This window comes from Rhinolophus sinicus, linkage group LG02 (genome assembly GCF_036562045.2).
Source record: "Rhinolophus sinicus isolate RSC01 linkage group LG02, ASM3656204v1, whole genome shotgun sequence".
In the NCBI taxonomy this organism is placed as follows: Eukaryota; Metazoa; Chordata; class Mammalia; order Chiroptera; family Rhinolophidae; genus Rhinolophus; species Rhinolophus sinicus.
In genome coordinates this window covers 197,608,689-197,629,905 of record NC_133752.1, presented here as the reverse complement: position 1 = coordinate 197,629,905, position 21,217 = coordinate 197,608,689, and the positions used below count along the sequence as shown (strand labels likewise).

Genomic DNA, 21,217 nt, shown 5'->3' with positions numbered 1-21,217 from the left:
AACCCAGACTCCTAGGGCTGATTCCAGGGCTTGGAGGTCGATGTGACTGTGGGCAGTACCCCCACCCCACCCCGTGGGCCTCCCGTTCCCCTCTGTAAATGGGACTGCTGCTCTGGCCATCCTGAAAAGGATGGTGGCCAGTGCCTGAGTAGGAAGAGCCCAGGGAGTGAGACAGTCTGTGCGCCTATGCACCTGTGCCAGCCTCTCGGAATGCATAAGAGAGCCAGGCAGTGCCTTGGCTCTGCCCTCTGCCTCCACCAAGGAGCCCTGGAGGGGGTACTCCTCCCCCGGTGTACCCCATAAAGTGCATACTCTCTCACTCCTGGGGAGAGAGGAGAAAACGAGGTCTCCACAAACACCCCTGTGGAACCACATCCAGGAAACCTGAGAACCACTATGGGATCTGCTAAGGGGAGGGGGCTCAGCCCCTGCCCACCCCTGTGGGAGTGAAAGTGCCTGCTTTCTTTGCAAGCCATCTTGGCTGTCCAAGGTGGGGAGGAGAGGGCAGCTGGGCCCAGATGTGACCCAAGGGGTTAAATGACCTGGGAGTCCAGTGCATTGAGGAGGTACGGGTGGTCATGCCACCCCTCCTCACTAGGTAGCCTCGGGTGAACTCTTTGACCTCCAAGCCCACTGTCCTTCATGGGAAAAATGGGGTGACAGTAGCACCTCTTTCACTGGGTACTGTGAAGGTTAGTCCTGGAGGCCTTTGCTCTGGGGTTGGGGGGGGGGCTCCCAATAAACACCTGTGCACACCAGTCAAGCCTTTCTTGTTAATGCCCATGATACAGAGGCTGCAGGCACCCTGGGGATGCCTTCAGACAGTGTATTCTGGGGCCTCAGAATTGGAGGAGCTGGGATTTCAGGGTCACCAAATCCCAGCCAAATATCAGAAATTGTGTGTTTCATGATCACAGCCTGCCAGCCCACACCCGGGCACATGCAGTCCCCCACACATGTGCCCCTCAGCCAGTGCAGATGTGCAGCCCCTGGGAGACCTCCCAGACCAGCAGGAATGGAGAACTCGGCTCTCCACAATGCTTATAGTGATTGGGGCCCCAACCCAGATGTGTCTTGGATTTTGAGCAATTTTTAAAACAAATGGCTTTGGGGAAGCACAACGCCTCACTTGGGGACTGAGCAACCTCTAGGAGCTCCAGCTCTGGAGGAGGCTGAGCCAGGCCCTGGAGGAACCGTCTGGAGTCTGGGCACACTTTGCCCCCTGGAACAGGGGTCATGAAGTCCCAGGACCAGCCCTGCTCCATGCCTGCCTCCTGCTCTTGGAGCCAGGAGAGGTAGAGGGGCCTGAGAGCCCTGGTCCCCAAGGAATGAAGGGGTGAGGCAGCCCCTCCTCCTGGAGCTAGCCCTTCACACCAGGTCTAGAAGCCAGGAAATCCACTCCCCCTGCGTCCACTAGTCATACTGCATGGACCTCTCTCTTTTCTTGTCATCTTTCCTGCTTTGTGCCTTTGCCCCAGATTAACGGGTCTACATTGCATCTACAGGGACATTCATGTGTAGCCGGGCTTGGCAGACAAAAGGAGGTGGGACTTAAAACCTGTGTTTCTGGGCTTAAAAAAAAAAAAGTCACTGGAAGAAGGATTGTTCAGAAAAGTGTGTCCTTGTGGATCAGCTCCTCCCCATACTTATCCCAACCAAGCCCTCAAAGGAGAGCAAAAGTAGTGAGGCGGGGACGCCAGAGTTGGGGGCCTCTGTGCACCTGTTAGGGGTACGTTCCCTCGTCAGCCGCTCCAAAGAGACTCAGGCAAGACCCTGCAGAGACACCAGTGCGCATGTGCACAGGTGAGCCCTGCCAGGCTGGGGCCTGGTTGGCCATAGTAGTGAGTGCATGCGACCCACAGCCAGCCTCACCAAACCAGAGACACACGCAAGTAGAGGTGCAGCACACACAGTGCATCTGTGCGCACACACCTGCGCCCTCACAGACGCGCCCACGCTCCCGCAGGCACACACAGGCACATGCAGGCACATGCATGCACACAAGAGCACACATTGCCGAGCACAGCCCCCAAGAGGAGCGCACGCCCCCGCATGGTTATCCCGTGGTGCTCCCCCCAGGTGCACCCTCCAGAGCAGGCCGGAGCTGTGTGACTCGCTGAAGTTGCGGGAAAGGGTCCGAGCCAAGACAGTTTGGGCAAGCCCTGGGGGCGGCTCCCGCAGCGCGCTCGGGTCAGCCTCCCCTTTAAAAAACCCGCCCGCGGAGGAGGCGGATGTAGGGGCGGCCCGGCCAATGGCAGCTGCGCGCCTGGGGAGACTTGGAGATGTGAGCCAGAGCGAGTGACAGAGCCGGTTCCGACGGACGAAGGGCCAGACGGCAGTTGAGGCGTACCCGCTGCCCCCTGCCCACCCTCCTACCCCCCCCCGCCCCGCACTTCAGCCCCAGCGAGATGCGCGGCCCTGGCGGCGGGGCACCGGCGACCGCAGCGCCGGGACCCGCGCGACCAGGTTCCTAGCATCGGGTGCCGCCGCCCTACCTCAGGGAGGGCCGCGGAGACCCCGGCTTCGCTGGCTCAGGCACCCTGCCCGCTGGGCCTGTTCAGCCCCGCCAGGAGCGCGGGCCCACCATGCTCCTGCTGTCGCCGCGCAGCGCGCTCCTCTCCGTCTATTGCCCGCAGATCTTTCTCATCTTGTCCAGCGGCAGCTACCTGTGAGTGCCGCGGGCCGCACGCGGGGTGGGCGGGCGGGGGGCTACCTCCCCAGCCTTCAGTGCAGGAGCCAGGCGGGCTGGGAACTCGGCTGGTGAGGTCTCTGGGCGGGGCGCCGGGTGCCTGGCGCGCGCGCGGGAGTCGGGGTACTTTGGGTCGCCTCGCCGGCCTAAGCCGCCGAAGTGGAGGATCTGGGAGCGGGGGAGTTTCGGCAGTGATAAGTTCCGGCTTTGGGGTCAGTGAAAAGGTGGCTCGCAAGAGGCCTTACAGCCCCCTGAAGACAAGGCTGCGCGCACCGAGCGCAAAGGCCGGAGGGCGCGCGGGCTGCGCGGAGATTCCCTGCGCGTCCCAGCCGAGTGCTGGACCAGCGGGATCCCCCTTCCTACATAAATCCACACGGCCCGCACGGCCGTACCACATTCGAGAGAGCTGCACGCACGTATCAACTGCCCCGCATACACACTGGCATACACGTGCATGCTGCGCCCCACCAGACAGCGGCCAAGCTACCCTGCGAGGTCGCTGCGGCTTCTAGCGCTTTCCCGCCGCGCTGGGCCGCCTGACTCGTACCGGGGCCGACTCCTCACCTGGGGCCAAGGGGGAGCGTAGTGCGCGCGGGCTGCCAGCAGAGGTGCGCCTGGGTGTTATGGCCAAGGCAGCGCGCGGAGCGTGGGCGCGCGAGTGCGTCCGGCCCAGCAGTGCCCGCGAGGCTCCGGGCAGCTCCAGGCAGGGCCCGGCCGGGCCCAGTGAGCTGAGGGGGTGCTTCGGCGCAGTGGTGGCTTCGCCGGATTCCTAATGGGACGCATATGCTCTGGCCTCTGATTTAAAAAGAAGTTTGATTTATGGAACCGCCGTTTGGGGGAATTTAAGCTGGATGCTACTGATTAAACCTCAGAGCTAGCTCTCCCTCCCCTTTTTTCCTCCCCTCCCCCTCCCCCTCCTTTACACGCGGGCCACGTCCGGGGTCGCCTAACGCGGCCAGAGGGGGCAGCCGCTGCCTTCCCGCTCCCTGCGCCACCTCCTCCCCCTGCGCGGCCGTAGTCCTAATAAATCGCCGCTCCCCCACCCCCATTTAATAGAGACGCAGCCAATTTCTTCTCCAGCTCCTAGGAAATTACTATCCTACCAGTTTTCCTTCTATAAATAGTCGCGCATCTTGAAACAAAAGTTCGCAACCACAGCCAGATGCTGCGAGGCCCGCGGTTTCCCGGGCTGTGGGACATAATTACAAGGTCCGGGCGCAGAGAACGCTCCAGGCCCGGCGGGCAGCCCCGGCTGCGGAGGCATCGCCTGGGGTGGGGTGGGGGGGAGGCAGGCTGCCCCGGGCAGGGAGCGAGCGGGGCGGGTGGGGACCGCCTGATCATTGGGGACTCAGGCTAGGAAAGAGTCCTGTTTATGGCGTCCTTCCCGGGAAATGGATCAGCCCAGGATTCCTTGGAGTCCCAGCTTCAGGTTCTCAGAGGTCGGAGGTGTAGGTCTGGAGCCTCCCCCTGTCCAGAATCTCAGTCTTAAGCCTTGCTAGAGAATCCGCAGCTACTCTGCTTAAGAAATCATTTTTGGAGCCAGCTGGCTGAGGTTTGGAGTTAATGGGGAGGTGTCCAGGGGTGGGAAACCTGGAGTCCTGGGGGTGGTGGCTTGGAGTGAGAATCTGTGGGAAGGAGGTGGGCAAGGGGCTCAGGAGCTGATGAGAACCGGGAGCCAAGGCAGCAGCTGAGGGGTTCTGGGGCAGGTGGTGGCCAGTATACCTCTGTAGACCCCAAGTTTTCCTTTTGGGTTGGTCCCCCAAATCTGGGCCTGCAGTGACTACCATCTGTGCCCACACAGGCTCACTCTCCGCAAGTGTGCACTGCCAGCTTTGTTGGCAGAATTCTCCCAAGGCAAGTTTTCCCAAAGTCCCTGGGCCAGTACTGGGGTCCAGAGTGGGTGGTGGGGGCATAAGTCAGACTCTGCCTCCTGCCCTGCCTTCAGCAACCCCACTCTCCAGGCAGCCCAGCCTAACCTGCAGCCCCAGGGGGAAGAAAGTGCTGATGCCAGCCTTTCCCGAACAGAGATGAACTCAGACGTTCCCAAGGGCAAGAGAGGGAGGCCCCAGGCATCTCTGGGTCTTCCCTGCCCTGTTTGGGTGGGCCTAAGCCGGATGTGTAAGATGCCATGGGTGGGAGTGGGGCCCAGGTGATGCGAAAGAAAGCATGCATGGTGAGAAGACCCTCTCTGTCAGCGGAGCTGAATGAAGCCTGAAGGCAGGTGAGGCTGCCAAGGCAAAAGGTCTTTGAGAACTGGGGGGGGGGTGGGGTGTCAATGGTAAGCCCACCTCAGTACTGCAGGAATGCTTAAGAAGGTCTGCCCTGCGGGCTCTGAGGATGCCTGGGGCAGGAGGGGCCCTGGGTGGAGGCTTATTTCTGCTCCAGAGAACTTTCCAGAAGGCATCCCGTTGCTGGGATCACAGACACTGGCGGGCAGTTGATCCTGCCCCTTTCATCTGGGCTGCTCTCCCAGCTCGCTGTCCTGGGCTGTGGTCCGTGCACAGCGAATCCCAGATGCATGCCTGCCTGGGCCCCTGCCACTGATTGGGTCCGACGGGTGTGCTGGCCTGGAAGGGCCCTGAGCCCCTGTCTGATGCTGAGCTTGGCCAGCTGAGCTTGTGCGAGGCAGCTCTGGCCAGCCATACCCTCCTCTGTGCCTCTGTTGTCAAAGCAGAAGCTCCCAGGGCCAGTGGGGGTCAGTGAAGGCCCAAGGGAGGGCAGGTGGGGGGCTGTAGGCCAAGAGGAGGGCCTGCAGTGCCAGGTCAGCTGGTATGGGGGCCTGGCCGAGGCCTTGTGCCAGGACCAGGCTGGCCTCCTGTCCTGGGCAGGTCCCTTCCGGTCTTGGCCTCCCTCTCCCAGATGTGGGGGTTGGCTTCAATGATCCCCCCAGGTCTTCCGGTACGAGCCTCTCATGGTGACCGCTCGCGCTGGGGAGCTGAGTGAGTCATGGGTGACAGGGCGGTTACTCACCCACCACCTGGCTGTGGGGGGTGGGGGGCACTCACCACTGCCCAGCCCAGGCTGGGCCTCTTCCCGGCTTCACCGCTGTGGCTTTATTGGTGGTGTGCACCGCAGCCCCATAAGCTCTGTGGGCATGACTCGGGAGGTTGGGGGGGGGACGCTGAATCAGGCCTACTCCTGTGGCATCAGAGCCCGGTGGGGGCAGAATGGGGCCACCGGATCAGTCATGGACAGGTTGCCCTTGGGAGGAGCAGTTCCCAGCCTGGAGGGCTGTGTCTGTCAGGGTGTGGAAGGAGCTCTGCTGTGTGGCCTCGAGCAGGTCCACGGGCCTCTCTGGGCCTCAGTCTCCTCTTCCATCACTTGGGATGGAGAGCCTTCCTTTGTAGGCTCAGGTCAGGCCCATATGCCCTCAGGATCTGAAAGCATGTGCAGCTCTGGAGATGGGTAGAGGTACACATGGTGGGTTTAGATTCAGGGAACCTGACAAAATCCTAGCACCCAAAGGACCCCCAGCTCAGGATGTACAAATCACAGAGAACTCCAAGAAATCACTGATGCGTGGGTGAGGCTCGTAAACCACTAGTTAAAGGGGGAACTGGTGCATTCTGGAAAGGACTCCTTTTGACACTGTGTGTGGGGAGGGAGGGCTGGGATGGGAAGGGGGACTCCTCAAAGGCTTCCTCTGGGGCCATAGTGGGCACTGCAGCTGTGTGTTGATGCCTGCAGGAGAATGGCCCATTTTCTAACCAGGTTTTTCTTGAGTCCTCATGAGGCCCCAGATCCAGGGTTCCCATCCCCACTCCTCCTTTTACTGCTTGGGTGTATCCTGTAACCTCAGCAGTGTCCTCTGTACAGAGGGGGCCAGCGGAATTCAAATCTCCTAGAGTGAGTGTGAGAATTCAACAATCAAGTGCAGAGACGTGCTCGGCTGGGTTCCTGGTAAGTGTTCAGGAGATGCGGTCATTCTCAGCTATTAGGAGCAGGGAGGCTGGCCACCAGCGACACGGAGGGAGGCCCGCTGGCTGGGTTTGTTCAGGGGAGAGTGATAAACTCTCTAGGGGTTTCACAGGGCTTCTCAGTGGAGGTGATACCTAGATGGGGTTTTGAATGATGGATAGGAGTGGCCCAGACTAAACAGGAGCACGTGAGAGAATCCTAGAAGGAACAAGACTCATTGTCAAACCCATTCATCCAGGGCTCCAGTGGAGGGAGCCTCACAGCATCTTGCTGAGGTGGGCAGACCGAACGCCGGAGTCCAGCAGAGAGGGCCTCTGCTGAGGTCACCCAGAGCCCAGGGTAAGAGCCCTCTGGCTCTGGAGCCAGCTCCACCACCACCTCCGAGAGGAAGTGCTCCCTGTGATGGTCCCATGGGGAGAGGAGTTCCAGGGTGGTGCAGGCAGCAGGTGGAGGTGCCCTGAGGGAGGAGATTGCCACTGAGGGAGGTGGTTTTTGAAGCCCTGACTGCACATGGTTTTTGCATTTGGCTCCCCTAGGGACATGGTGACATAGGCCTAGCAAGTCACACTCCCTGCCCCTGTCCCCCTCCACCCCCAACATGTCCCCCAGAGCCTCATGCAGCCCGTGGGAGCCCAGACCCCCGCTGGGGATCTGGACCAATGCTCTGAGTAGATGCTGAGGGTGATGACGGGAGGGGATAAGATGGGATAGAGATCTTGAGTGGGACCCCAGACCCTCTGTCAGCTCAAGATTGAAGTGTACCCAGACACGGCCACTCCGTGCGGCCTGTGGCCAGACCCCTAATCTCTCAGGACCTCTCCCCTGGGGCAGTGAGAGGGGCTTCAGCTGGCTCCCCTGAAGCCTCCATTTTTCATGGCCCTGGGTCCAGCTTAGATAGGGCTCAGCCCCCCTCCCCACTACCCCAGCAAGGGGATAGGAGGCTGGGCGTCCTCCCTTGTCAGATGAAACCCCGGCCCAGGGCTCCCTCAGCCTGATGAAAGGGTCATTGTGTGGCGCAGGCCGCCCGCTGGCCAAGGACAAAACCACCGTTTGTCCTCTTTTCCTGGCGCGGGGATGGGGCCTCCCCTCAGGCTGGCCGAAGGGGTGGGGGTGGGCACAGGTGCGCTCCCTCCCCCCTTTCTCCATCTTCCCCGTTTCCATCCCAGAACTGCTTCACTTGCCTAGAACCCCTCTCAGTCCTGCCCCCACCCAGGGTGACCTCACCCTCTCAGTGAGAGCCTGAGGCTTGGGCCAGCCCTGATGTTGGCAGGAAGGCAGTGAGCTCTCCAGCCCTGGAGGCATGCAAGCAGATGCAGGAGTGAGGGCCAGGGATGCTGGGGCAGGGCCTTGCCTGGAAAGAAGCCAGCACTCATGGGTCCTCTGTGCCAGCAGCCATGTGGTGTGGTTGGCCCACTCCATGGACGAGATGCGGACGCTGAGGCCCTGAGAAGGTCGTCCCACGGCCTCAGCAGCACAGTGCAGCCTGGAATCCTGCCCACCAACGCCTCTCCCAGCCTCAGGCTGGAGCAGGTGGCCTCTGAGGCCCTGGGGATACCACAAAGGGCTCGGTCTGAGGCTGTGAGTGGAAGGCAGGATAGTTCTGCAGTCCCCAAGTAGCCATTGCTGCACAGACCCTAAAGCCTGCCAGCTGCCCAGAATGGCACCAGGGGGACGCCACCCTGCAGCTTTCTGGGTATCAGCCATGGTCTGGAAGCACCCGTGTCAGCATCCCCTGGCTCCCATCCCGTTGACACCTGTAGGCCTCCATCCCTTTCCAGATGCCCCCCCGCCCCCTGGCTGTCCTGCTCCCGACCCTACTCCAAGTGCCTCCCAGACCCGAGGTATTCCTTGTGCTGAAAAGTACAGCCACTGTCCCCAGCTGGAGCTGCAAATGGGCCAAGCCCCCCGGTGGGAAAGAGCCCAGGGACACGCGTGGTGGGCCTAAGTCTCGGCTCACCCTCCCTATAGCAGGCGTTGGCGCTGCCAGGGTCCAGAGGGGTCCAGAGCTGAGACAGGCCCTCGCTGTCACAAGTGGCAAAACAGATTTAAAAAGGTTTTTGAATGGGACTTCCTCCAGAACATAACTACCTGCGCCCCGGAACCCCAATTGGGGGGCACAGGGCTTTGCATTCCCCTTCTGGAGGACTCCGGGCCCCCTGGAAAGGCTTTTTCTTGTAGGACTGACATGTGCACACCAGTTGGGGTCCGATTTGACTGTTTGCTCTCTGGTTGTCAGGACAGGGGGACTAAACAAGGGCCACCCACATGGGAGGTGGCAAAGTAGGGTGCATGAGGGTCAGTGATGCTCTATATTATGATCAAGGGGGCTGAGCCCAGATGAAAACCCGTGTCTGTGTGGCTCTCGGGTCCTCTCAGGGCGTCCTTCTGCTGTGGGTTTCCGACCTCCTGAAAACTCCTTCGCCCTCTAGCTCACTGCCTGTCATCTCACATGGGTCTAGAAGCCATATCTTTCAGGTGGTTAGAATTGTCTGTTGACCAGGAATCAGAGGAGGTAGCCCCAGCTGGCTAGCTTGTGGCCTCCATGGGGTCAGCATGTTTGGTGCCACGTGCCGTGGACTTGGGGGCCACCTGCCCCTTTTCTGGACCTTGGTTTCCCCATCTGGGTGATGAGCCAAGATGCTCTCAGGCGCCCTGCTCCCCTCCACCCCTGCCCGCCAGCCCTCCCTACTGCTCTGAGCCTGCCCCTCACACCGCAGCATCTAGGACAGTCCCTGGGCCAGGTGAACATGATGGGCGGTACGTGCAGGTGTAACTGGGCAGCCCCTTCCCCATCATTTACACAGCGCCTGGTGCCACCCACAGCTGGAGCCCCTAACCCACCTGCAGTGAGGGTGGACCAGGGAAGACCTCTCATGGAAGGTGATCTCTGACTTAGTCCTAAAGAATGTGCTGGAGAGAAGAATGGCATTCCTGATGGAGGGACCACTGACTGTGGGCATGGGCTGGGGGAACAGGGAATGGCTAGGAGCTGGTTAGAGTGGGGTGGGTGGTGGGACGTGCGGTGAGAGAGGTGGCAGGCGCTGCCTCAGGCCTGGGAGCCTTGGTGGGAAGGTTTGAAGCAGAGCAGGATATGCAGCTTCACCCTGAGCTGAGAAAAGGCGCTGGATATGGAGTGGGTGGTGGGTGGTGGGTGGTGGGTGACGGGAGACGGGAGGGCGCTGCTTCTGTGGTGGTCTGAGATGGAGGGGGCCTGCGGGCAGGGGATGATTTCTCCCAGGCAGGATCTATAGGGCTGACGGGGCACAGAGCAGGAGGGGCGTGTTGTCAGCACGTAGGCTCTGCAAGGCCAGGCCTGGGGTCTTGAGAGTGACTGCTGTCCCTGCCCCCCGCACCCAGCACAGCACCGGCACTTAGTGGGGGCCCAGTTAACATGTGTGGGAGGGTCAGAGGACCTCTCATCTGTTTGGGCCTGGTCAGGTCCCACTGCTCAGTGGTGCAGAGGCCTGCAGGCCCTGGTGTGCTAGTGCCCGGCAGGTGTCGGTGGGCACAGGGGTGAACTGGGGGGGCTGGATGACTTCCCCAGGTGACTTCACTGTTGGCGACAAGCGCTGGGAATTTCCAGGTGCTATTGACACGCCCCCTCCAGAAGGAGTGAGATCCGTCACCTTGCTGTCCCCATCTTCCTGGTGCCTGTCCTGTGTGCCCATCTGCCCACCTCAGGCCCTACCGTGGGCTGAACTGGTGGCTTGGCTGCACCTGTGGACCAGGCCTTCGTCACTGCCCAGCAGGGTCACCACTCCCCTTCGGGGCGCTGTCTTGGGCATGGAGCATGGTGTTTGGCATGCCTAGATTCCCAGGGTGACTTTCCTGAGCCTTGGGCCCATGAAATAGGTTGGGGTGCTGGGCAGCCAGTTCGGGGAAGGTGCCCAAAGAATGTGCCTTGGGTGGGAGGTGGCAGGGGCAGAGCCCAGGGCTGGCTGGGCAGGAACGGGAGCACTGCACAGGGAATCAGCAGCCCTGGGCTCTGGTCGGTCATCCTGTCCCCAGCAGGTCAGAGCACACAGGGCCTCTGGGCTCATCACACAGGGTATGGGGACCCCACGGACACTGGCTCTGGAAATGCCAGATGGGGGCTGCAGTCGGCTGGTCTCTTGGGGTGAGTGCTGGGCTGAGCACTGAGCTGTCTAAGAGCTCCCACCTGTCTTCTCTCAGACCCCACCTGCCAGCTGCGTGACCGGACAGGGTTTTACTGTAGGCCGTGGCCCCTAGAGGTATGTGGGGGGGTAGATATGCCAGCCCCATGCTCCCTTGTTTCCTTTCCAGGAGCGAGGCAGGGTGTGAGGTGTGATGACTCCATCTGCTAGGGAAGCCCTCCTCTTGGTCTAGCTCCCGCCCCAGGAGTGGGCATTGCAGGGGGACTCCGGCGACCCCCAGGGGCCAGCCACCACATGCTTGTTTGCCAGCCCCTCCCAGAGAGGTGCGAAGAGCCAGGGTTTGCAGCCAAGTCTGAGTGTGAGCCCAGAGCGACCCCTGGCTCTCCCTGGCTGCCTCCCTTCCAGCGTGGAGATTCCTTCAGGGGGAGGAGGAGAGAGGAGGGCAGCTGGCAGTGGAAGAATGCTGAGGAAACAGACAGGGCCTGGGCAGAGCTCGGAAGTGGGGAGAAAGACCCAGGGCCTGGTCCTGCTCTTGGCTCTGCCACTGAGCCCTTGTCACGTGGTTGCGTGGCCTTGGATGAAATACTACTCCTCTCCTCCTACTGGGGTCTGACACGGAAGTCAGGGGCCATGCCAGGCAGGTGTTCTGAAGATGCTGGGCCCAGCAAGCACTCACCGCTCAGCTCACTGCATCGTCAAGGTCACTGCCGCTAGGATGCCTGCTGAGGGGCAGAGCGGGCTGCCCCTGGGGTAGTGAACACCCTGTCTTTCAAGGCATCTGAGCTGAGGCACTTGTCTGGGAGGTCCTGGTGGCCCAGAAATTCTCAGAAGAAGAAGCTCAGGGTGGGGAGGGAGCGGCGCCCAGAGGAGGTTCCCACCTTTGGTGAGAGCAGAGGGCAGGACCAGACAACTGGGGGGAAGCCAAGATGGGGCTAGGCCTTGGCTTGGGCTCATACTCAGATGCTGCGTGGCCCAGGCAGGCCCACCTCATCTAGTCCTGGAAGGGGAACCCTCCAGGTCACTGGTCTGAGTTTCAGTCCTGGGGCCGGAGTTTGGCCCCACCCTGCACTCTGCACAGAGAAGACCGCTCACAGTCCATTGCCCACAGGGGTTGGCCCCGAACCTGCTCAAACTATATCCAAAGGAGCCAGGAAGGCCGACGCCTGGCCGATGCATAAGGTGCCCAGACTCCCAGCCTGGCCATGGGCCAGCAGGTCCTGCCAGCTTCCTCCCACCTGTTCCACCCGCCTGTTCGTCCATTCATCTGTCCTGAGGTTTCAGGTTGACATCCTGGTTACCCAGGCCTGCAAGGCGCCCACCCCCGTGTCTGACAGATCTGGGGCATCAGGGTCAAGGCCAAGGCCAGGGCTGGGGTCTCATTCCTGATTGGGCTTCAGCTTGTTGTGCTGCCTCAGGTACTGTGGCACCTCTGGGCCACATCTGGGTCCCCATCTGTACCATGGGAAGTCAAGAGATAAGATAAGGCCTGGGGAAGGTCCAGGGCACAGCAAGAGGTTCAGGAAGTGTGGCCATGGCCTGGCTAGACAGGCGTTGCTGAATCTCAGCCCCCAATGACCTCCTCAGGAGACTGGCATAGATGTGGCTTATGCCAGGAGGGAGGGAGGACGGAGGAGAAACTCAGGCAGGCTTCTTAGAGGAAGAGGTACCAAGCGATCTTGCCTGGCTGGTGGAGAGGGCAGGGTGCCAGGGGAGGGAGAATTACTGGTCCAGTGTGGCTTGAACCCAGGTGTGTCTTGATGGGGCCTGGATGACCAGCAGAGGTCTGGAAGTTTCTGAGGTCAGAGGTGAATGTCTTGGGGTCACAGTGACTGGTGAGGTTCTGATTTCACAGATTTAGCAGATATGGGGACTGGAGGGTCCCCTTAGCCATGACCTCCCTGTGGCCCCTTAGCTGTGAGCTCCCTGTGCCAGCTCATGGGAGCGGAGGGCCCCCTCTGTGCTTACCCACCTCCAGTCATCTGGGTCTCGCCCAAGACCCCCTGCTCACTGCCTGCTTTCTCCCAGGCTGCCTGGTTTCTCTCCAGGGTGGGGTCCCAGGATGCCAGGCTAGGAATGCCAGCTATGTGGGGAGGGCGGGCTGGCAGCTGCCCGCCGGGGGCGCGAGGGAGCAGGCGGACGCTCCGCTCTCTTCCCCGAGAACATTGCGGGCAGCAAGCTGAGCCAAGCAGTGGCCTGGAAAAACTGCAGCAGGCAGGCCCCACAGTGCAGGAAGCCAGCCTGCAAGAGACCCCGCCTGCAAGCAGGGGCTGTTCTCCCCATTGGACAGATGGGCAAACTGAGGCTCAGAGGGGCCAGGGAGAGTCAGCGGCAGAGTAGAAATCAAACACAGGACCCCAAATCCAGAGAACTCTCTTTAGGACACAGTTCCAGGTAGCTAGATTGTGGCATCAGCCTCTCACTACGCAGATGGGAAAATGAGGCATGGGCGGGGCAGGGAGGGGCAAGGGGGGGCCTCATTGCCCATCAGGGCCCTTCCCACTCCCAGGCCTCTCTATTCCTCCTCTTGGGACACCCTCATCCCTACCCACCCGTTATGGAGCCCCCCTTCTGGGTGCTCTCTTAAAGCCTCAGTTTCCTCACCTGTGAAGTGGGGTTGCTGAGGCGCGCAGCCTGAAGGGCCACTATGGGGAAGAGGTAGGACAGGGTGGGGCTGCTGCTCAGGAAGGTGGTCTTTCTGGCCTGTCCCTTCCCCCAAAGTGCAGATCCTGTGTCTGGGCAGGTGAGGGGACAGGTCAAATGGTCTTTGGGATGCGATCGTGCCTGCCCTCTGCACGCTGCCCTTCCACCATCACCCTGTTGGGTCCAGGCTCTTCCCACCCAGGCCAGTAGAGGGAGAAGCCATTTACCCAAAGAGGCCTGATTGTACCCTATTTTCAGATGAGAAAACTGAGGTAGACTTGTGGTGACCTTTCTGGTCTGGGGATGTCCCCAAGACCCATACTCCCCACTGAGTTGGGCCCAGAACTCCAGCAGGGGAAAGTGATGAACAGATTCATGGAAGACCAGAGGAAGGACAGGTGGCCTGACCTGAGTGTCACCGGGCCCTTGCACCAGCTGCGTCCAGCTCTGTTCCCATCTATCCTGTTCCATTCCACAGAGGAGGCTTTCGGGGACCCATCTGACGCTAAGCTCTGGCACTGTGACATTGGTTCGGGGGCTCTGCAGAGTGAGCCCAGACCTAGAAGACATTCTTATCCTTACTTGACAAGCAGGAATATTGAGGCAGTCATTAGCCCCCACTTCACATGCTGCCCCACGGGATCCTGCTGGGCTGCAGAGACACCCCTGCTCACCTGAGGGAGAGGCTGGCGGGACGTGGCCTTGGGTGGGCGTGAGGGCCAGGTGCCTCCCTCTCAGGTATTTGCCAAGTTACTTCCTGGACAAGTGGACCCAGGCTCGCCTCCCGGGCTGATCGCAGATAATTAGAACATTCTTCAAATATTTTGCCGGAGGATGCCCAAGAAGGAAGAATTACAAAGCGCCCCGGGCCAGCAGTGTGGGCTGGAGAAGCACTGGACTGCTGGGCAGCCAGGGCTGGGGCCAGAGATGGGCGGACGGAGGCTGGGGATGGCCCAGCTTGGCTAGCTTGGCCCCACCTCCCAGGGAGCTGGGGTGGGGGTTCATAGCCAAGGCTAGCTCAGGGCCCAGTGGGGTGCTGGGCAGTGCTGGGGATCCCCATCCTGGGGAACCAGTAGCAGGTGGGGTGCACAGGTCCTGCCACAAATGGCATTAGGAAAAGCTTGAGGGGTTCCAGCACAGAGTTCTGGCTCTCTGGGGCCTCCAGAGGGAGGGTCTGTGCAGTGAGGAGAGGAGTGGTTGGGGGGGAGAGCACGTCTCTGGGAGGTGGACCCTGGGGCAAAAGTGTGGAGACAGAACCCAGAGTGCTATGGGGTAGGAGGGAGCCATAAGGAATGTGCCTGCGGCCATCACGACTGACACGGCCCTGACCGCTCAGGGCTGGGAGGCCTGGCTCAGGCCCTGAGGCCACCGTCCTGCTGGTGTTGGGAGGAGCAGGCGGGGTTGGGTGGGCAGGGTGGCCTCAGAGGGCTGCCTTCTCAAGAGTGGTAGTGCCACCTGCAGAGTGGGAAGGCGGGCAGGGGCCAGATTTCTCCCCTGAGTGCTGCCCTGGTCCTGGCCTGGGAAACACTTCCGGGATCCTGTGGTTGGTTTGGGGCAGGGGCTGCACGATGCAGAAACCTGATGGTGGGGGATGGGTTGCGTTAGATTTGGTGCTCAGTCCAGGGAAAGGACTCAGAGCGGGAGCTGGGGCCAGGTGGGTGGGGGTCCCTGGCATGGTGGGGCCATGTGCCGCGCACTGGGGCATCTCTCTCCTGGGCTATGGTTTGTGGGGCAGCTGTTGGGGAATCCATAGGAAAAAGGAGGTCCTGCAGCCTCCTTGGCATACACAGCCAGCCACATCTATGGCAGTAGTTTGAAGGCCCTACGGACAGATCAGAGGGTGTGAGGCTTCCCTTGGGTCTGACAGGCTGTTTTGTCACATGGTCCTGGGCTGGCAATGACACCACTTCTCTCTGGCTTTTTAAACAGAAAGACAACTTGTCCTGTCACTGACAATGCTGGGGATCGATGCCCTATGGAGGGCCCTTTGGGGTGGCTTTGTCTCTACAATGCCGTCACCTGCCCACCTCGCGTGACTTGAAGTGCTGGGCCTTCGTAGGGAAGGCTGACATTTTCTTAACCATGTGTAAAGTGGGAATAAAGCTGTTTTTTATCGACCAGTAGCAGTCTAAGTGAAAATGAGGTGTGCTATGAGCACCCCCAGCTGCCTGCCCAGCCCCCCAGCCCCACTGAGGATGTCCCAGGTTCATGGTCCTGCTCTCTGCACGAGCTGGGGTCCCTGTCCCTGGAAGGGCTCCCCACAGATGTGTCTGAGCTGTGTCCACCCTTTCCACTCATTGGCTCATCTGTCCGTCATTCATTCAGTTCCACAACGACCCCACGTCAGGCACAGTGCAGAACAGGACAGGGCCCCTGTCATCCTGGAGCCAGCAGAGGTCCCTAGGGGGTCCTGTTTGGGGAGAGGCCATAACTCAGCTCCTGGTCTGAGAGACTCCTTCCAGCCTGGCTCAAGTTGGGGCTTCTTTCCTTCAGGAGCCCCCACCCCCGGGGTGGGGCAATGCAGCTTGGCTCCAATGTAGCCACCTGCCCCTAGGGACCAACGGGGGAGGATGGCTCTCCAGGTGGACAAGTGACCACTCTCCCAACTGTCTTTGAGGGTCACAGATAGGGGAGATGAGGCACTCACCAGTCTGGGGGCAGGAAGTGTGGGTCCCAGACCCTGCGCCCCTCCCTCCCTCCCTGAGCTACTTGGCAGGTGGCTGGACCTCTCTGAACCTCTGGTTTCTATTCTGAGGGAATAATAATAATTATTATAACACTTGCCTCCCCACTGAGGGGACATCTTAGCCCAGAATCCAGCGCACAGTAGGTATTCAGTCTGCCTTGAGCCGCCTAGCATTTAACAGCATGAGGCGTTTAGGTTAGACTCCTGGCTGCTGGGACAGGCTTTGGAGGGTAGTTACCTTCTGAATGAAACGGGTGTGCCCCACAGAGACGGGGTGTGGGGGTGTGTGTGGGGGGGGTGACAGGATGGCTCTCATCCTGGGTGTAGGTGGACTCTGGCTCCCCTATCCGACCCCTCTCTGGGCCTCAGGATCCCTGACTGTGAAGTGACTCAGATGTTGCTCCCCAAGGATGTCAAAGTGGGGGGCTGCTCTGAGGAGACATGCACGCTGGGCCCTGGTGGGGTCGGGCTTGGCCTAGATGGAGGTCTTAGCTAGACTGGCCACTGCACAGAGCTCCGCCCCTCCAGGCCTCAGGCAGCCCTCAGAGGACCAGGGATGCCTTTTGATCCTGGGGTGTCTGAGAGCCTGGGTTTGGGCTGTATTCCTGCCTGGTCCAGATCTGCCTGGAGGTGGCGGCTGGTCTAGCCCACAGCGCATCCCCTAAGGCTGGGCACACACACAAGGCACACAGCAATGATTTTGAATGTTCACATTTTATCTCTTAAGTGTATTTTAGTTCAATTTTTGTAAGAAAGCTTAGGATTTTCATTCTTGCCTTATTTTGCCAGTCCTGTAAATTTGTGTATTTCAATATTTTACTTTTTTATTGAGGTGTAACTTATATAAAGTAAGTGCAGAAATCTCAAGAAGACAGTTGAATGCATTTTTACATACATGGGCACCGGTGTAACCACCACCCAGCTCGGGATAGAGAACAGTCCAGAACCCAGCAGGCTCCTAGGGTACCTCCCACCGACAGTGACTCTGTTCTGACTTCTGTCTTGAAGGGGAGTTTTGCTCCGTCTAGAGCAGGGGTGTCCAAACTTTTTTCAACGTTTTTCACCAAGGGCCATATGCGGTAAAATACACAAACAGCCGGGCCACTCACTCGAGGTGAAGTATGTATTGCCTCACCTAGTTTATTTAAGTAAATTAAATATATTTTTGGAATTTGCTGCGGGCCAATAAAAAATGGATCACGGGCCACAGTTGGCCCGCGGGCCGCAGTTTGGACACCCCTGCTCTAGAGCGTGTGTTCTGTCTGGTTTCGCTCAGTGGTGTCTGGGAGAATGATCCACGTGGACATGTGTCAGCTCCTGGCCCTTTCTCTTGCTGTAGCACCCTGTAGGTCACTGTGTGAACATACCACAATTTATTTGTCATTCTCCTGGGATGGACGCCTGGGTGATTGTTCCCAGTTTGTGCTGGACACAGGAGTGCATGTCCTTGGTGACGATAAATGCTCGTTTGTCTTGAGTGTATAGATTCCAGAGTGAAATGCTTTAATCATCAGTCCCCCTGACTGACAAAGCCGGTCCCTATTCCCTACCAGGGAGCTGGGTCCTGGGGGCTCAACGAATGAGGGTCAGGAATGGTCCCCCAATCTCAGGCCACGAGGGCTAATGAAGGCCACCACTGATGACCTGTCACCAGAGGCCAGCTACAGAGTGCTATGTACTTTGCATTATGCAGCAATATGACGTGTCAGGACTGTTCTTACTCCCATTTCACAGATGTGGAAACCGAGGCACAGAAAGGTTAAGCAACTTGCCTGAGGTCTCATAGCTAAGAAGAGGCAGAGCCAGGGTTCCAGCCAAGCCGGCCGGCACTGGCGCCCATGTTCCTTATCCCTGCCCCACGGGGCTGCCAGGTGGGTAGGCTGGTACCTGGCTAGTGCCACAGCAGAGGTCCTACCCTTTTGGCCACTCCTGCACCCATCTATCGCCTGGCAGTGGTCACCTCGCCACTCACCCAACTGGAACCCCTTGTCCCCTTGGGATGGCTCTAGCAGAAGATCGTTCGATCTTGTTGTTGTCCAGCGGCAGCCCCCGCCTCGCCCGATGCCCGGTTCAACCCCCGTGCCAGGCCCTCTGCTGGCCTCCCCACCCTCTGGCCCGAGATCAGAGGCCCTGTCCACAGCCCCGGAGGACGAGGCGGGAGCTGCTTGTCTGCAGGGCCCGAAACCCCTTCTCCTCTGAGCTCCCTCCTTGGGATTGGCCCAGACCAGGGGTGAGGAAAGTTTCCAGACTTTCAGCTTTGCCCATTCCTCCTGGCATCTTGCCTGTGTCCTGAGGCCCCTGAACAGCACAGGGGATGAGCCTGGAGCAGAATTTTCCATGGAAAAAGTCAGTGACTGAAACACGAGTGCCCCGCCCAGCTTCTCTGTGTGCGCAGGCCACTCAGAAGCTCCCTGCCAGCCTCTCCCCGGACACCTGGGCGGGCAGCTGCAGGCCGGGAAGCTGCCCAGAGGGTTCTTCCCACTTTGGGGTGAGAGCCGGGCCCCCTCCACCCGTGGGGCGGCTTGATGAGAGTGCCATAGCATGCCCTCACCCCCAAACTGCCAATTATCCCAGGATGCTGCCTGCGTCCACCCACCTCTCCTTCTCCAGAGCACCAGTTATTTAGTTATTATATATTTTTATCCCTTTTCCCACTCCGACGGTTTCCTAATGAGGGCCAAGCTGCTCGTCCCTATCAGCAGCCCCCTCCCCTCCAGGCGGAAGGAAGAGCGTGGGCAAGACCTGGGGTGTGGCATGGCCAGGCCTGCTCTGGGAGGGCAGTGGTCAGACTGGCCAGGCATGTGCAGTCTGTGGGGGAGGGGATGACAGGGCCGCTGACACCCGCCACCTGACCTCAAATGCCAGCAACGGATGTGTCCGTAAACCTGGATAAATTAATGAGTGACCTGGAGGATTTTAAGCAAGGGAAGGATGTAAGCTGTGTTTTGAAAATGAAAAGTGGGCATGGTTTCCTACTCTAGGCTGTCTTCTAGCATTTGTTATGCATCTACTATGTGCAGTGCTCTGAGCCACAGTGCTGCCTCCACCTAACTTTTGGAAGCATAGACTGGGCTCTGAGCCTGGCTGTGTGGCCTTGGGCAGGTTCCCTAGCATCTCTGAGCTCTGGTCTGCATACCTGTAAATGGTGAGAGCAAGGCTCACCTTGCCAGCAAAGGACCGAGATAGCACAGAGGCCAGCTGTCCAAGGTTGGTGCTCACAGCAAGAGCATTTAATATTGTTAGGGGGAAAATCCCCACATTTGAAGGAAGACAATTTTTAAATTATTTCTGAATTATCAACCATATTTGATTATTTACGCTCCTGGCACAAAATACACTATAACTCTCTTCCCTGATGTCTACAGTTCACCTTTAATCCATGCACTGTTATGCTGGGGCTCCCCTCCATCTACTCCATCAGCCCCCCGACACCTGGGGAAGCACACTGCGAGTATAAGTGGGGTGTGAGGTGGGCAAGGCCCCTCTCGTCTCCTTCCCCCAATTCCTCTATGGCCGGGGCGTAGAAGCCCTGTGCGTAGATAGAATTTTTTTAAATTGTGGTGAAAATACGCATAACATAAAATTTGTCACTATAAACATTTTAAAGTGTGCAAGTCAGTGGCTTTTAGTACATTCATAGCGTTGTGTAACCACCACCTCTATCCAATAGTTCTAGAACTTTTTCATCACCCCAGATGAAAATTTCAGACCTATTAAGCAGACACTCCCCACCCCACATCTCCCCAGCCCCTGGAAACCACTAATCTACCTTCTGTCTCTGTGGATTTACCTTCACTGGGCTTTTCAGATAAATGGAATCAGTATGTGGTCTGCTGTGTCTGGCTTCTTTCACTTACCACGTTTTTGAGGTTCATCCATATGACATGTGTCTGTACTTCATTCCTTTTTATGGCTGCATAGTATTCATTTATTCACTGATGGGCATTTGGGTTGTTTCCTCCTTTTGGTTATCGTGCTGCTGTGAACACTTGTGTACACGTTTTTGTTTGAACACCTGTCCTCAATTCTTTTGGATATATTACCAAGGAATAGAATTGCTGGGTCCTATGGTCATTCGATGTTTAACTATTTGAAGAGCTTCCCAGCTCTTCCACAGCGGCTGCACCGTGGTACATTCCCACCAGCAGTGTGTCACCAACGCGCCATTTTCTGTTGTTTTCAGCAGAGCCATCCCTGCAGGTGTGAGGTGGCCCCTCACTGTGGTTCTGAGTTGCATTTTCCTAAATGAGTGATGGTTAGAATTTTTTCACCTGCTGTTGGCCATTTGCATTTCTTCTTTGGAGAAATGTCTGTTCAGGTCCACTGCCCGTTTGCAAATTGGATTACCTTTTTGTATTGAGTTGTAGGACTCTTTTAGAAGTGACCCTTGAGTGCATACTCATTTGTTCACCCATCCCTCCATCCCACAAACACCCATGGACAGCTGCGGGGCAGTCCCCAGGCCCCAAATTCAGCTGAGTCTGGATATTGCCCTCGAGGTGCTTGCAGTCTGGTGGGAAAGCTGGGCATGGAAACTGTGACACCAGGGGTAAGGTCGGTACTTGAGAGACAAGTGCCCCACTGAATGCGTCCTCCGTGCCTGGGATCCTGTGGTGTAAGCCCAGTGGGGCTTGCACTTGGGCCTGGAGGGGGAATAGCATTTGCAGACAGAACACAGGAGGGAGAGCGGCGTCCTAGGCAGAGGGGTCAGCACAAGCAAAGGCGGCAGGTCGTCAGGAGCCGGATCCCAGGAGGCCTCCGGTTCTAGGCAAAGGAGCCTGGGGGATTACGGATGGGCTTGGAGCAGGGGAGTGACACAGTCAGATCTGGGTGCTGGTATCGGGACTGGGCTGGCCGCCTGGAGGCAGACACCAGGGCTACAATGATCTGTTTCCTCCCCCAGCATCCACCCCAAGTCCCATTGGGGTCACCCCAGTCAGACCCCATTTGTCCAAACTCCTGCCCCAGCCAGAGTTCTTGCACCAGGCGGTGGGGCTTTGCAGCCCGAGCCTGCTAGAAGTTGGGAATGGACAGCATGCTCTTAGTGTCCGGGACCCGAAGCGGGCTCTGACCTGTGGCTTGGAGGCTGTTCCCATACATCTCATTTCCCTGGTCGGTTTTCTGAGGGTCTGCAATTACTCTGGGCTGAATTCCCCCAGGTTCCAGCCC

At 58.9% G+C, this 21,217-nt stretch overlaps 1 protein-coding gene across 5 annotated transcripts in view; it reads left to right on the top strand.

The window, feature by feature from the left end:
- Positions 1-21,217, top strand: part of WNT7B (Wnt family member 7B) — a 50,277-nt gene that overhangs the window by 2,229 nt on the left and 26,831 nt on the right. The window contains exon 1 of one of the 5 annotated variants that reach the window (XM_019739268.2): positions 2,301-2,668. The exons of 1 other annotated variant lie outside the window; for it this stretch is intronic. In XM_019739268.2, the coding sequence (XP_019594827.1) occupies positions 2,586-2,668 (83 nt within the window). In that variant the 5' untranslated portion in view covers positions 2,301-2,585. Of the gene's footprint in view, positions 1-2,300; positions 2,669-4,052; positions 4,242-4,381; positions 4,911-6,569; positions 6,590-21,217 lie in introns of those variants that run through there. 3 more of the 5 variants (XM_074326562.1, XM_019739270.2, XM_074326563.1) reach the window with 3 other exon arrangements.